The 14,287-nt window shown below is 37.0% G+C and overlaps 1 protein-coding gene across 1 annotated transcript in view; it reads left to right on the forward strand.

Moving 5' to 3' along the window:
- Nucleotides 1-14,287, forward strand: part of ttll5 (tubulin tyrosine ligase-like family, member 5) — a 241,876-nt gene that overhangs the window by 11,443 nt on the left and 216,146 nt on the right. Inside the window, exons 5-9 of the mRNA XM_079833468.1 lie at nucleotides 885-1,015; nucleotides 1,146-1,228; nucleotides 6,592-6,661; nucleotides 6,756-6,840; nucleotides 13,200-13,301. Of these exons, the coding sequence (XP_079689594.1) occupies nucleotides 885-1,015; nucleotides 1,146-1,228; nucleotides 6,592-6,661; nucleotides 6,756-6,840; nucleotides 13,200-13,301 (471 nt within the window). The remainder of the gene's footprint in view (nucleotides 1-884; nucleotides 1,016-1,145; nucleotides 1,229-6,591; nucleotides 6,662-6,755; nucleotides 6,841-13,199; nucleotides 13,302-14,287) is intronic.

Genomic DNA, 14,287 nt, shown 5'->3' on the forward strand with positions numbered 1-14,287 from the left:
ACTACAGCCCCTGAAGGCCAAACAAAGGTGATTTGATGAAAATAACAGCGTCTGAACGACATGGCGATAAACGCAACCGAACCGAACGCAACACTTCCTCTTCTCCACGCGGGAGCAACAAGACCACGCCCCCTTTTTCGCGTATTCTTGTGGGCGGAGTTTAGTCATCAAACTGTTCTACTGACGTCATTAAAGCAGGAAGTACAGGGATGTAGAACAAACCGGCCGTTCGCTGTAGGCTTTGAAAGGGAACTTCTGTTAAATAAAATATCTCGCTTGGCATTGAACTTGAGCTTTATAGTTTTACAGGTATTATTTATGCTCTAACAGCAACATTACACACTAACTAAAGTTTGAAAAATGGGATCACGAAGAACAGGACCTTTAAGTAAGCAGTGGATTCTGGGATTGCCTTCTCTTTAGTGATATGCGATACTGGTTTAGAATTTGGCCAGTTTATTTCAATAGAAAGTACGTTTTCTTATAAGACAGCGTAATTGTGCTAACTGGCATCTGGAACAGCCTTCGTGTTGGGGCGCACTGATGATTTATAATACGTTTCTTTCACCCGAATGTTGCTGGTGTTCAACCAAACACTAGTTTGTGGTGTGCAGTTTCCCTCAGTGATAATATGTTACCAAAGTCACACACACTCTCACTCAGCAACAACAACGTCGACACAACCGGCCGTCCAAGTGGGCGGACGGCATGTATACATTGGCAGTTTGAGCCGAGTACATTTTGTTTGGAAGAAACGGCGCAATAGATCAAACCGAACATGCGCTGCCACTGTGGTGTTATTTCAAGGGTTTATATTCCCCTCGCTATCTCCGACGCTAACCTCATCCTCAGCACTTACGGTCAATGCTCCCGTTGCTTTCCAGGTCGTTCGAGCTCACTCGGAAAGACCGGCTCTACAAAAACATCCAGAGGATGCAGCAAACCCATGGCTTTCAAAACTTCCACATCGTACCCCAGACCTTTGTGCTTCCTGCCGAGTACCAGGAATACAGCAGTGAGTGGGCATGCCGGCACTCGGATGTGTGTTTGGCTATTAACATGAGCGACATCAATAAGAAAGATGTGTCTGCTTCTCTGCTGGGCTTTAATAACACACTCTCTCTCTGTCCTCATGTAAACCTCAGGCTCCTTCAGCAAAGACAAGGGCGCGTGGATCATCAAACCTGTGGCGTCCTCCAGGGGCAGAGGCATCTATCTGGTCAGCAATGTAAGTGATTAAGGGAATTTCAAAATTAGTGTGGGCTTGGGGCACAAATGCCCCCCAAAAATTCAATATAATGGGGCAAAAAAACGCCCCTGCACATTGAATCTAAATCTATTACGGCTGTCACGATTAAAGTGAAATGTACTTTTTATCCGTTCTGTGCAGTGTTGAGCATTTTAACCAATCTCACGTCTTTTATTATTTTATAAATCTTGATTTTATAATGTGTAAAAAGCAATAAATTAATGTATGAAATGGTCTTAGCTTGTAGTTAGAAAATCACATGCAATTTCCCAAAATTGTATTAATCGACAATAGCCTATTAATTGTCAGTGTGCCAGTAGTGGACACTTTTCATTGCCATTTTCCCTTTGACATATTTTAGAAGTTAGGTATCATCTGAAAGCTTAAAGCTACACTGTGTGATATTTTCCCCCATCTAGTGGTGAACTTGTATATGACCATCCAGTGAATATTAGTTTCTGTTCCTCTCAATTCCGATTTTGTTTTAACTCCTACGGTGGCCGATTTAGTCCAAGATTAACATGGCTTCCAGTTCGCCCTCGTCCACATTGGACACGGTGGCATCGAGTGTTAAAACGCCAAAGGCCAAGCTTGAATTTACGGGTATGTCCCTCTTTGGCTAATGTACTTTCAAGATGGAGGGGCAACATGGCGACCGGCATTCAAACCCCTCACCCGTATGTGTTTACAATGGCATATTATAAACTTACGAGAATACTTTATTACTTGAAAGAAGTAAATATACATTAATGAGCACACATATTTTTGAAAGAACTAAGTGTTTTTAGCTAAGAATAAACTAAAAAAGTTACACAGTGTAGCTTTAAACACTCAAAATTCATCCTGTGAAAATTGCGTTACCATGGAAATGGTACTTTTATTTTTGTGATATCAACTTCATTTTGTATAAAATAAAAATGTTTAGTGTAGTACATTTGCTTTAAACTTTTTCACGTTTTCATGTTTTGACGAGCTTTCAAAAATGGGGTGACTGTTAAAGCAGCACTAGGTAGGTTTTGCTCTCGGCTCCCCCTACAGTTGGGAAACAGTATTGTCCTCTACTACTGTCGTAAACTCTGTCATTCTACATCAGCGGATGCATCGCACGTGCAGTTATTGACATGACAGCTATAATAGCCCTGAACACTGCAGGAGTTCACATGCGTGTTCTGCTTGCGTCGCGTGTGAAATGTCTTCATCTCAGGTACAGTGGCACATGTTTCAGCATGTCATATCAATATAATTTCATGGGTTTTATTTGTTACAAACGCCAAATGATCGCGATGCTCACGTTTACAAGCCAGCGTCATTATAGTAGCCTAGTCTATTGGTTACCGTTTTACAGAATCTATATGAGACTTCAATTCAATGTTTGAGTGGTAGGTAATAACCATATATCGTCAATATTATAATATCAAGCTACCCTAGATGAATCTGCAAATGTGAAAAATCGATTTGCATTATAGCTTGAGGAAAGACAAATAAACAAATATCACAGACATGTTAGGTATCCTAAAATATGATTTTGTATGTATTACGTATTTACTTGCAAGAATGTAGCCGCTCCTCCTTCTGCTCACGCCAACGAGCAAACGCTGGCCAATGTTGATCCTCAACCTGCCTTTAATCCCATCACTTTCTCCTTTCCTCCGACAAAACCTTTGCTTTCTTATTTTTCTGTGCTGCTTCGGCCATGACTATAACATTCGGCAAACAAACGATAGTTTTTCTCGCACGTCCGAATTTAAGGAAGTGGGGGTGGAAGTGACGTATATGCCGTAAAGCAGTCGAATTTTGTAGTTCTTTTTGTTCTCGGGTTACTACCCGAAACCCGAAGTTTAAAAGTACAATTAAAAACGATACAGACCCTGTCAGGCTATGGCAGACGTGTCATTCAACCTATTGTAAGTCGATGTATCATCACAAGAGTCTTGAAAATATATTATGAAGGTTGAAAAGTTACCTAGTGCTGCTTTAACAGGTCAAAAATCTTTATTATAATATCAAGAGCAATAATCAACAATAATGTTATAATATTTCAAATGCCATGTCTTCTTCTGTTCCTCCGTTGCTGATTAAAGGTGGCTTTTGTTGATCATATTTTATTGGTGAAAGTCTGTAGTTTGATTAAATGAAGTAATTGGTTACATTTGAGTATCTGGCATTAGAGATAAGACATTTAATAAGGTAAATATAAACTAAAATTTCTGACCCTGATATACCGTATTAAAAATGAGTAAAGCTCATCTGAAGCATGTTAAGACAGTCGCTGTGTCCCAAAGACTGCATATGTAGATGTGAAAAACCTCACTTAATGCAAAAATCGAATGCCTCTTCTTTCACACCGCCAGCGATGCAAAGCATGCCGGAATCAAAAATCCACCCATGCAGTTTTAGTTAAAGTCACATTACGTAACATTTTGCCTGTAACTGTAGTAGCTGAAGCATAAACGTTTAAGTTACCTGTGGATGAACATTGTTTAAGTAATTACATGAGTTGTGCTCCGGCTCTGGCTCCTGGTAACAGATGATCGCTTAACACACAAACACACATCACTTAACAACATCAAACTCTCCCAATAATGAAAGACGGATAACTCTTATAAAGCTTATATTCCTTTGTTGTCTTGACTTGTTGAAATCAAATACTATAACTTGGCAAGGCTATTTATAGGCAAATAGACTTTAAAATCTACTACTATCTATTTATTTGAATCTACTATCTATTTATAGGCAAATCTACATTGAAACTGGTTTAGAATGGCATTGTTGCCAACTAGGGTTGTGACAGTATTGAGATTTTAATGGTAACCTGGGACTGTATGATTTCCTGTGGTGGTAGGATTGATTGATTGGTCCCATATAAGGTAGCCCTGGTGTTCCTGTCCAGGAGGATTTGTCTGTAAGGGTAATGTTTAAACGCACATTTACCTGACAAATATTTTTTAAAGCAAACCTGACTCTCCATTTTCTTCCTCTCCAGATAGGGGTTATACTATATGTACTTTTTATTTTTATTCACTTACGAATATTTCATTTCTGTAAAGCACTTTGAATTGCCACTGTGTATGAAATGTGCTATACAAATAAACTTGCCTTGCCTAACCATCTCATAAATATCACAGTTTCACGGTATACTGCAAACAATCAATTATTATTATTATCACCATCATCATCATCATCAATTAAAATGACTGTTAAATGAATGAAAACATGTTTTTTTGGTTGAAAAAATGCTATCATAATATTTTGTTTATTCAAATTTCAGTAATCAAAAACTTGTCTAATCAGTAAAATGAGATTATTAGATAACTTATCATTAATAATTTTTTTATATTTTTATATATATATATATATATATATATATATATATATATATATATATATATATATATATATATATATATATATATATATATATATATATATATATATATATAATCTATCTTTTTATGATTTAATACAAATAAATGATCAAAAATGGTGGTAATCAAATTAATGCATAAAATTAAGTATTTAAATAATGTTTTAAAATCAATTTAACAATATTTATTCTTTTATTTTTTTGGCTTAGTGCTGTAAAACAGAGATTTACTAAATTAAAACATGGAAAATTATATTCCTTAAATAATGTTTAAACAAATTGTATTATTATTATTATTATGAAATATACATTGTATTATACAGTTGTGATATGTTTCTGTCATCATTTCTTCAAGTTAAACCAAAATGTTATTTTGACGGGATGTAGTGAAGACATTTGTGTTTCAGAGTGTATTAATTTGACAATGTTTTTTCTCAAATAAAATGATGAAATGCTCATTAAGTGTTCTCGTGCCATGTAAATCCGTGTATCATTCGTTCAGTTCTTCTTTGATTTAATATTGAAAGTGGAAAAATTAGAAAACGGCTCATTTATTAGTTTTTTTTTTTTTTTTTTATGAAAAAAAAACAAGAATTCAGCTTGATTTTAAATATTTTTAGGTTCAGGGGTAGAAAATGGATAAACGGCTTGAATATTTGATTTCCACATGTGGGCGGGCATGAAAAGGCCCTTTCTCTCTGCTGATTGGTCAACCCAAAGATCAACTCGTGCCGCTTTCAGTTCTTCCACATTTCCGTGCAGAATAACATTCCTCCGCTGCTGGACGGATTCTCAGTGTTTATGACAAATAATCTCTCTCTCCATGACCCACTGGACAGTGTGCAGATGCAGATGCAGATGCATTAGCGAAGCTCAGACCACTATCGATTTATTGATCAAGGTGTAATTTCAGGGTTTTGATATCTTCCCGCAACTGAGAGAGCACTCCCAGGGCCTTATAATATTGTATTATAACACTATATTTAACATTACCCCTAACTAGGCATGCTGCCTAGAATATTTTTTCCCCAATACCGTAGATAAGCAAATGTACACGATATGACAATCGCATGTGTTCATACCGTGATATAGAGACAGAGCGACACGCGTCATAATCTGAAGGCCACGCCCACCGGGGGGGAAACAATCCAACGCTCTCCATTGACTTTGCATTGCGTGAAGCTGCCTCATTGTCATTTCGGACTTATAACAAAAAACAGAACAATGTCTAAAAGTGGATATGTGACAAAGTGAACAGCAAACAAGCTAAGCAAAACCCACAACCAAAAACCCCGAAGTTTTTATAAGCTATTGACCCAAAAAACGAGCGTTTAAGGACAAAAAAGTGGATTCAGGCCATTGAGACACGTTATATTACACTGAGAAGTACACACACTAGAGGAGAACGTCATCAGAGACAGGAAATATAACATATAAAACTGACATTTGGATATTTGACTTAACAGTGACAACATGTTTACTGCACACATACACACACTGAGACACACTGAGTGTCAGGATCCCAAAATGTCCCCATTCTTCAGCTGAAGCGTCACGTTTTACTGCCTTTATCCACTTTTGTCTACTTAAACTCTCGTTTTTTTGGGTCGACAGCTTATAAAAACTTATTTCTGTGTTTTTTAGCTTGTTTGCTGTACACTTTGTCACATATCAGCTTTTAGACATTGTTCTGTTGTTTTTTTATAAGTCCGAAATCACAAGGATGCAGCCTCACGCAATGCAAAGTCAATGGAGAGCGTTCGATTGCCCCCCCCCCCCCCCCCCCCGGTGTGGGCGTGGCCTAAATACGCTCCGTCTCTATACATAGTCAATTCACAGCTATGTTGATTCATGTTTTATTACAGGTACTGTTGCTTTTTTTTGCTCACAAACTCTGTACGGTTGATGTGGCTAAATATGGGCAAATAACATGCTTTTGTAATCTGACAGTTTTGTTCTGTACTGCTTGGTGTTTCAGCCGAGTCAGATCCCACTGGATGAGAATATCCTGGTGTCGCGGTACATCAGCAATCCTTTACTGATCGACGGTGAGTCTACAACACTAACGCTCACAGATTCAACTCCTTCTGTATAATCTACAGTGTGTGGTTACATTGAATTTTTGTTTCTTTGCATCTGCAGATTTTAAGTTTGACGTGCGTCTGTATGTGCTGGTGACCTCATACGACCCTCTCCTGATCTATCTCTATGAGGAAGGGCTGGCCAGGTAATTCATTAAATCATGCAGGGTGTGAAATTAACACTGTCTCCCCTGTAAGACATTGATAAGAAATGCCGTTGCTTAGATACAAAGACAAATGCTTGAACAAGCAGAAGGAAGGAAACCTGTCAGTGTCACCATCCCATTGCCTGTTTGTTCTGATGATGTGTATTTGAATTAGGAAAACAATCAAAAATATTAGCTTATTTGATTATTTAAGCTTATTTTTGTAATAATTGTGTTTAGCAGTGGAATTCCTGGTGAAAAACTACATTACCCTAGCCCAGCGTTACTCAAAGTGTGGGGCAAACGGGAGGAAATGTGGTCATTTTTGAGCCCATCTTTATTACCCTTTTGAGCGGTCCCACATGTGGGATTTTTATTTCAGTGCACCTGAGATGAGATGTGCTGCGCTGGTGGAAACAACATGAGACCATGACACTGCGGCTGTCAAGACGGCTCGCATAGTGTTGAGTGGCGCGCGCTATGCAACGCATCGCCACAAATGAGTAAAGCAAGCCAACACGCAAACGGCCGCAAGTGAAACTGAAAATAGGCTACGTCTTAGATGCTCAAAAACACAATCATCTTCATTAAAACGAATGAGACTAAATGCTCTTACCAGTGCTCAGGTCGCTCTCTCATATTGCGGTCTTTGATCTTGAAATGAGCTGAAATAATGCAGCTCATATCTGTTGCTTTCGTTGACGTGAACTCCGTTAAATGTGCATATAGCTTAGACCGGGAATTGAAGATCGGATTTATATTCATTTTGTAGATAGGTGTAAGGATAGGACAAACAGCATGTTTTTTTTGTGTGTTTTTTTTTTTCTTTTTCTCGATCAGCCCGTTTTGTTTGTGAGCGCCGTAAAAATGCCTTTTTTTTAGGCTGAACGTTTAAATTAGGGATGTTAACCGATGACCATTTGACCGATGGTTGACCATATCAACGTTAACCGATCAAAGTTGTCGGTTAAAAAAAAAAGGGATCTCTAAATTAGGCTATTATAGACAGTGGACTAAACGCTACTACAGTTCGCCATCTCATTCCAAAAATTGAACCAATCCCTCACACTCAATTTTTCATAACTCACCTGTTTGTACTTAATAAACCAATAAAAACATTTGGCTCGATGTTGTTGTTACAGAACTTTTTCTATAGGCTTAGTTTTTACTCTTTAATGGGGAATCAGCCTACAAAATTGCTTCTCTTTGTATTAAGCTGGTATAAGAGGAAGTGTTTAACACCCCCAAAAAATCTTTAACTTGTGTTTAACTAGAACTATTCCTTTACGGCACTAAAACAAGACAAACACTAGATGGCAGCAGAGATGTTTCCATTGAAGTTGGAGCGGCTCATCTAGGCCTCAAACAAAGCTTTCCATTGTCTCATTGCTGGAAGGACATTGACAAACGTTTTTTTATATTTTAATAGTGTTTTAATGTATTTAAAGCACCAAGGAAATCTAACATTGTTTAAAAAAAACACATTTTAAAGCAAGCACACTCTCAGGCTAGTATAATAATCGTTTTTCTACCTGAAGAGGCTCTTTTATGATATTTTTACCTAAGCCACATATAGTAGTGGGAGAGTTTTGTGTGGAAAGTCTCGGAAAGCCTGTGAAACGCATTCAGTCCTGATATGCACACAGTGTCCTGCTTCTGGCAGCGAGAGGAGAGCGTTTTCTCAGACATACGAGTGAGAAGCTCAAACAAATCCTCTGATTTTTTGGATGGCGTGCGGAGTGAAGCCGTGTGAAGTGGATGTGCAGTGTATTGTGGGCTGCTGTGGTCTGGTGTGTGTAAAACGCTTGGCCTACCTCTATTGGGTTTGGCCCTTTACAGGGCGACACTCGGGTTTGTTTTCAGCACACTCTCTTATGAACTGCTGGCGCTACATCCTGGCACTTCCCCAACTCAACTTTTATCTTGGAGATCCCAGAAGCTTTGAAGGCATTCAGGTGCTCTCTGTGTGCCAGGAAATTCCTCCTCCACATGTGGCGTCCACTCTTCTCAAACGTTGCCCGCGAGTTTTAGGACAAATCACTTAAGATTACATTAATCAAACTCGTCCTGTTATGGGTTGTGAATATATACAGTATTCTCACTGTGCAGTTTATAAGGAGAAGTTACAGCTGATGTGTATGTGTAACAATAAGCAATACATTAAATACAGTATTATTTATTCATCTTTGCTTAATTGTTCATTGTTAGTTCATGTCAGCTCAGGTCTGTTAAATAATATTAAAGCTACACTGTGTAACTTTTTTAGTTTATTCTTAGCTAAAAACACTTAGTTCTTTCAAGAATATATGTGCTAATTAATGTATATTTACTTCTTTCAAGTAATAAAGTATTCTCGTAAGTTTATAATATGCCATTGAAAATACATACGGGTGAGGGTTCGAATGCGGGTCGCCATGTTGATCCTCCATCTTGAAAGTACATTAGCCAAAGAGGGACATACCCGTAAATTCAAGCTTCGCCTTGCGCTTTTTAACACTCGATGGCACCGTGTCCAATGTGGACGAGGTCGAACTGGAAGCCATGTTAATCTTGGACTAAATCGGCCACCGTAGAGATAAAACGAAATCGGAATTGAGAGGAACAGAAACTAATATTCACTGGATGGTCATATACAAGTTCACCACTAGATGGGGGAAAATATCACACAGTGGAGCTTTAAGCAATACAACTGATTTTAATAATGTATTAGTAAATTTTAAAATTAACTTTAACTAAGATTAATAAATGCTTTAGAAGTATTTTTTTGTTGTTAGTTAGTTAACTAACTAATGCTAACACATGGTTTTCCCATTGGCTTTTGGATTTTTACAGTAAATAAGCTCTGTGACCAATAAAAGATTTTGATTCTTGCACGTTTTGATCAGAAACGAACACAGCATTTATGAATTTTGAAGCTTTAAAACAATCCATAGAAGTCAAAAGCTAAACGTAGGCTTTAAATGGACTACGCTACGGTCATGTGACTTTAATGTCACCACCTTAATCCCTCAAGAGTCGCTCCTTAATTGGTCCTTTGTGGACAAATTTGGGCACCGAGGTCTCAGGTGTGATCCAATTAGTTTTTTTGGGGGGGTATTTTTTAATTTTTTACCTCTAAATGTACCATATTTTTAATGGAAAATATGCTTATTTAGTATATATAAGTTTAAGATTTTATCACAAGTTATAAACCATTGATGTATGAAAAATACATAATCTGTATTACTGTTGCTCATATTTTGTGATTTCGAGACTTTCTTGCCCTGTACTAAATAATCAGATGCACGGGTTTCCTCCGCAGTTTGGAATTTGATTGGAGAAATTTCCAGGTCTGGAAAAGTATGGAAAACAGAAAGCAGAGTATGGAAAAATATTAGCATTTCCAGACTATTGTCTCTATTTAGTTTTCTATAACAGAAAAGTAAGAATTTATTGAAAATAAATGTATCATACAAGAAGTGTGTTTTCATGGCAGCTGTTTAGAGAGTGTCAAACACGAAACCAGTGTGGTTTCTTGGCCGCCACAGAGTTAAAGCAAACCTAAGGCCTTGAGATATGACGTACCGCCCTAACAAAAGCCAAATTTTGAACACTTTTTTTATACTTCCAGTCTTTTTTATAAACCCTTGAACTTGGCAAATGGGACAATGCGTATTGTGCCATCAGCCCATTCGGTGTCATGGTTTCTCCGCCGCCACAGAGGATGTTACATTGGACATTAGGCCTTGATAATAGAGGTACTACTACTACTAAGTTGAGCAAATCGATCTCTATTAATTAATGTGCTTCCATGCTCTCGTTTTCTTCATAGTAAGATGGCAGTGACGCAAAGGAAATAGTTATAGTGTATATATTAAACTAGAAATTGTAATATTTTCCAGTGCGCATGTGAATAGTTTCTCGAAGGCACAAAAAAGTTTCTCACTAAGTTTCATATTACATATATATTTTTTTATATATATATATGTTTTAATGTTATTTTAGGGGCTCTATATGTTGTCACTTAGAGAAAATCTATGAAAAAACCTTTGAGAAAAATACAAATATGAACATATGACCAAATGTAAAGCTGAAAATAATGCTGTATGAACCATTTATGTTAAATATGGTCTGAAAAATACAGAGAGCTTTGGAAATTTGAGTCTGGAAAAGTGAAAAAAAAAAAAAGCCCAACACCAGAATATAATAATCTAGTGTTATCTAGGTAATATAATAATAAACTTTGTTTTATATAGCACCTTTAAATGCAACTTCTCAAAGCACTTTACAAAAAGGACTTTAAAAAGATAAAAAACTAAATACTAAACATAATCACATATAAGCAAGTTTAAAAAAGTGAGTTTTAAGAAAAGATTTAAAAACACTAATAGATTCCGCATGTCTAATCTCATATGGAAGGGAGTTCCAGAGTTTTGGAGCAAGGGAAGAAAAAGCCCGGTCACCTATAGAACGCAAGCGAGTTGAGGGAACAGAAGGCTAGAGTCAGAGGAATGGAGATCACACATTGGACTGTAAACAATTAAAAGTTCTGATAAATAATCTGGTGCCAGACCATGCAAAGCCTTATAAGCAAGCATTAAAATGTTAAAATCTATACGAAACCAGACAGGGAGCCAGAGTAGAGATTTCAAAATAGGGGTGATGTGCTCTTTCGACCTGGTCCCTGTCAAGATTCTAGCGGCTGAATTTTGGACATACTGCAATTTATTAAGGGTAGTTTTCGATACCCCTGCTAGCAAATCATTGCAGTAATCAATACGAGAGAAGACAAAAGTATTGATCAGTTTTTCTGCCACAGAAAATGACAACATGGGGCGCAGTCTCACAACATTTCTGAGATGAAAAAATGATGTTTTAACCGTGTTCTGAACATGAGGGTCAAAAGTTAAGTGAGCATCAAAAATAACCCCCCAAGTTTTTTTTATTTAGTTTGGAAGTCCAAGTCCGCGCCATCGACCTTAAGTGTTAAGGATCCGGCTTTACGCACCTGATTGGTTGAACCAATGAGCATAACCTCTGTCTTATCGCTGTTAAGGCAAAGGAAATTGTGAGACATCCATGTTTTTATCTCAGAAATGCAATGTTTCAGAAAAGCAACAGCCGCATGATCAGGTATTGATCTTGTACTTTTATAAGTATAAACGGCTTATAGGCTTATAGATTTGTTTGATTCGATATATGTTCAGAGAAATCATGTATAAATCCATCAGCCTCCAATCGTACGGTCATCATCATCGACCATGTCCGTCCTTACGCTGGTGTCATAATTGTGTGATTTGCTAGTTTTAGTTGGATGGCTATTACAAAAACTCTCCATTTATGTGCAGAGGTGGACAAAGTACACAACTCTAGTACTTGAGTTAAAGTAAAAGTACTACTATTACTCCGTTACAAGTGAACGTTCTAAAAACAGATTTTTACTCAAGTAAAAGTACAGAAGTATTTGTTTTTAAAAGTACTTAAGTATCAAAAGTAAATTCATTTTTTATGTCAATGCATTATTTTATTTTTGTTGCATTGTATAAATACACATTATGGCACCATGGTGGTTTAAGCCAGTCAGTGATGCTCCATCCGACATGCTAGCATACGACTACCTTAAACTAATTTCAATACTTGTATAAAAGTTACAAAGCTCTTTACAAAACTGCTGTCACTTTAAGGCCAAATGCACGGATCCAATACACTGATACACATCCAATGTTCTCCCAACTGTTTACCCTTCATTTTCTCCCAGACGTTTACATTTTTGAACATTTTATGAGACATGCATCAAGTGTATGCCAACTAAACTAATCTTTAATATTTTGAGAAAACTGAAACATACTTTTTAAGTATGGCCATGGGTGCACACACTGCGCAGAGGAACAGCCTTCTTCCATTTTGCTATAAACTGATCAGTGTTCAAAAAATGTTGGGAAACTTCACTTGACGCTATACAAGAGTGATTACTGATAGGATGAAAACCTTTTAAAGAAGAATAAAATCATCGACTGAATTTCAAAGCTGCTACAGAAACGACTTTCGACTTTGAGGACCTTGATAGAAATGTAGTGGAGTAAAAAGTACAATATTTGTCTTTCAAATGTAGTGAAGTAAAAGTCAAAGTTTCCCGAAAAAATTATACTCAAGTAAAGTACAGATGCGAGTAAAGTGTACTTAAGTACAGTACTCAAGTAAATGTACTTCGTTACTGTCCACCTCTGTTTATGTGAGATTGATAATTGGCTGGAATTGAAGCCGTCACATGTTTTCTAAACACTGCTTGCTTTGGTACCTGTTTCTTCTTTTCAACAGGTCAGTTGAATGTCATAATCGCTATTAAGCTCATGTTTTCCTTCTCGGTTTGTGCGTTGTAGGTTTGCCACGGTGAAGTATGACCACGCCACGGCAAACATCAAGAACCAGTTCATGCATCTCACCAACTACAGCGTCAACAAAAAGAGCAGCGACTACGTCAGGTGAGCTCTCTCGGGTTGGGATATTTCAACTTCCAGACTCCTACTTAGGGCTGCAACTAACGATTATTTTGATTAGTTGGTCGATTATTTTTTCGATTAATCGTATAAAAAATACAATTTATTTTAACGACAAAACACACTATTCCACATCCTGCCCAATGCTATCCTTCTGCAGAGTGCTATGAACACACACATAGTGAATATATCCACCCTTACATAAATTAACCATGGTTTTACATCGAATAAAACAAGCAAATAAAATGATTATCGATGCATCTTTTTTTCTAAACAGATTTCTCACTTGGTACTTTTAAAGCAAAGTATTTGTAATGACCCATAATGAATTTACTTCCAATATCTTTTATTAATAAAACAAATGGAAGTGATTTTACAAGTCAACAGGGAGGTTACAATTGCCAGAATATGTCTGGAGCAGCATACTTTTTGTATATTAATACAGACTTCAGCATATTCTGAATCACGAACATAAAGTAATAAACTCCTGTTGCGCACAATGAGCAATATAATCCTTCAGACAATAAAATAAACATTTTGCTGTACCAAAATCACAGCTTTTATTAATGAAATATTGAATTCTGTGCTGGCAGCTCTCATACAAAAAAAAAAAGAATTGACAAAATGTAAAATGTGTACCTTGAATGCAATGTAAGTCGCTTTGGATAAAAGCGTCTGCCAAATGCATAAATGTAAATGTAAATGTACAAAAGTAATGCTTGTGGACTTCAGCATATTCCGAATAACTAGTGACATACAGCTGCCCATACACAAATAAATAATAGAGTAAAACTTATGACTCAAAACTAAATCCTGAGCACAGGCACTTTTTTGCAGTATACCGCAATCAAAAACAGCTTTTATGAACACTTCTAAACACTAAATTAACATCTGCAGAGAATACGGATGCAAATCCTTGACCATCAAATTTGCGATAGAGCCTGTGGTCCACTGGTTGGGAGCAACTAGCG

This window comes from Gobio gobio, assembly GCF_949357685.1.
Source record: "Gobio gobio genome assembly, chromosome: 13".
NCBI lineage: Eukaryota > Metazoa > Chordata > Actinopteri > Cypriniformes > Gobionidae > Gobio > Gobio gobio.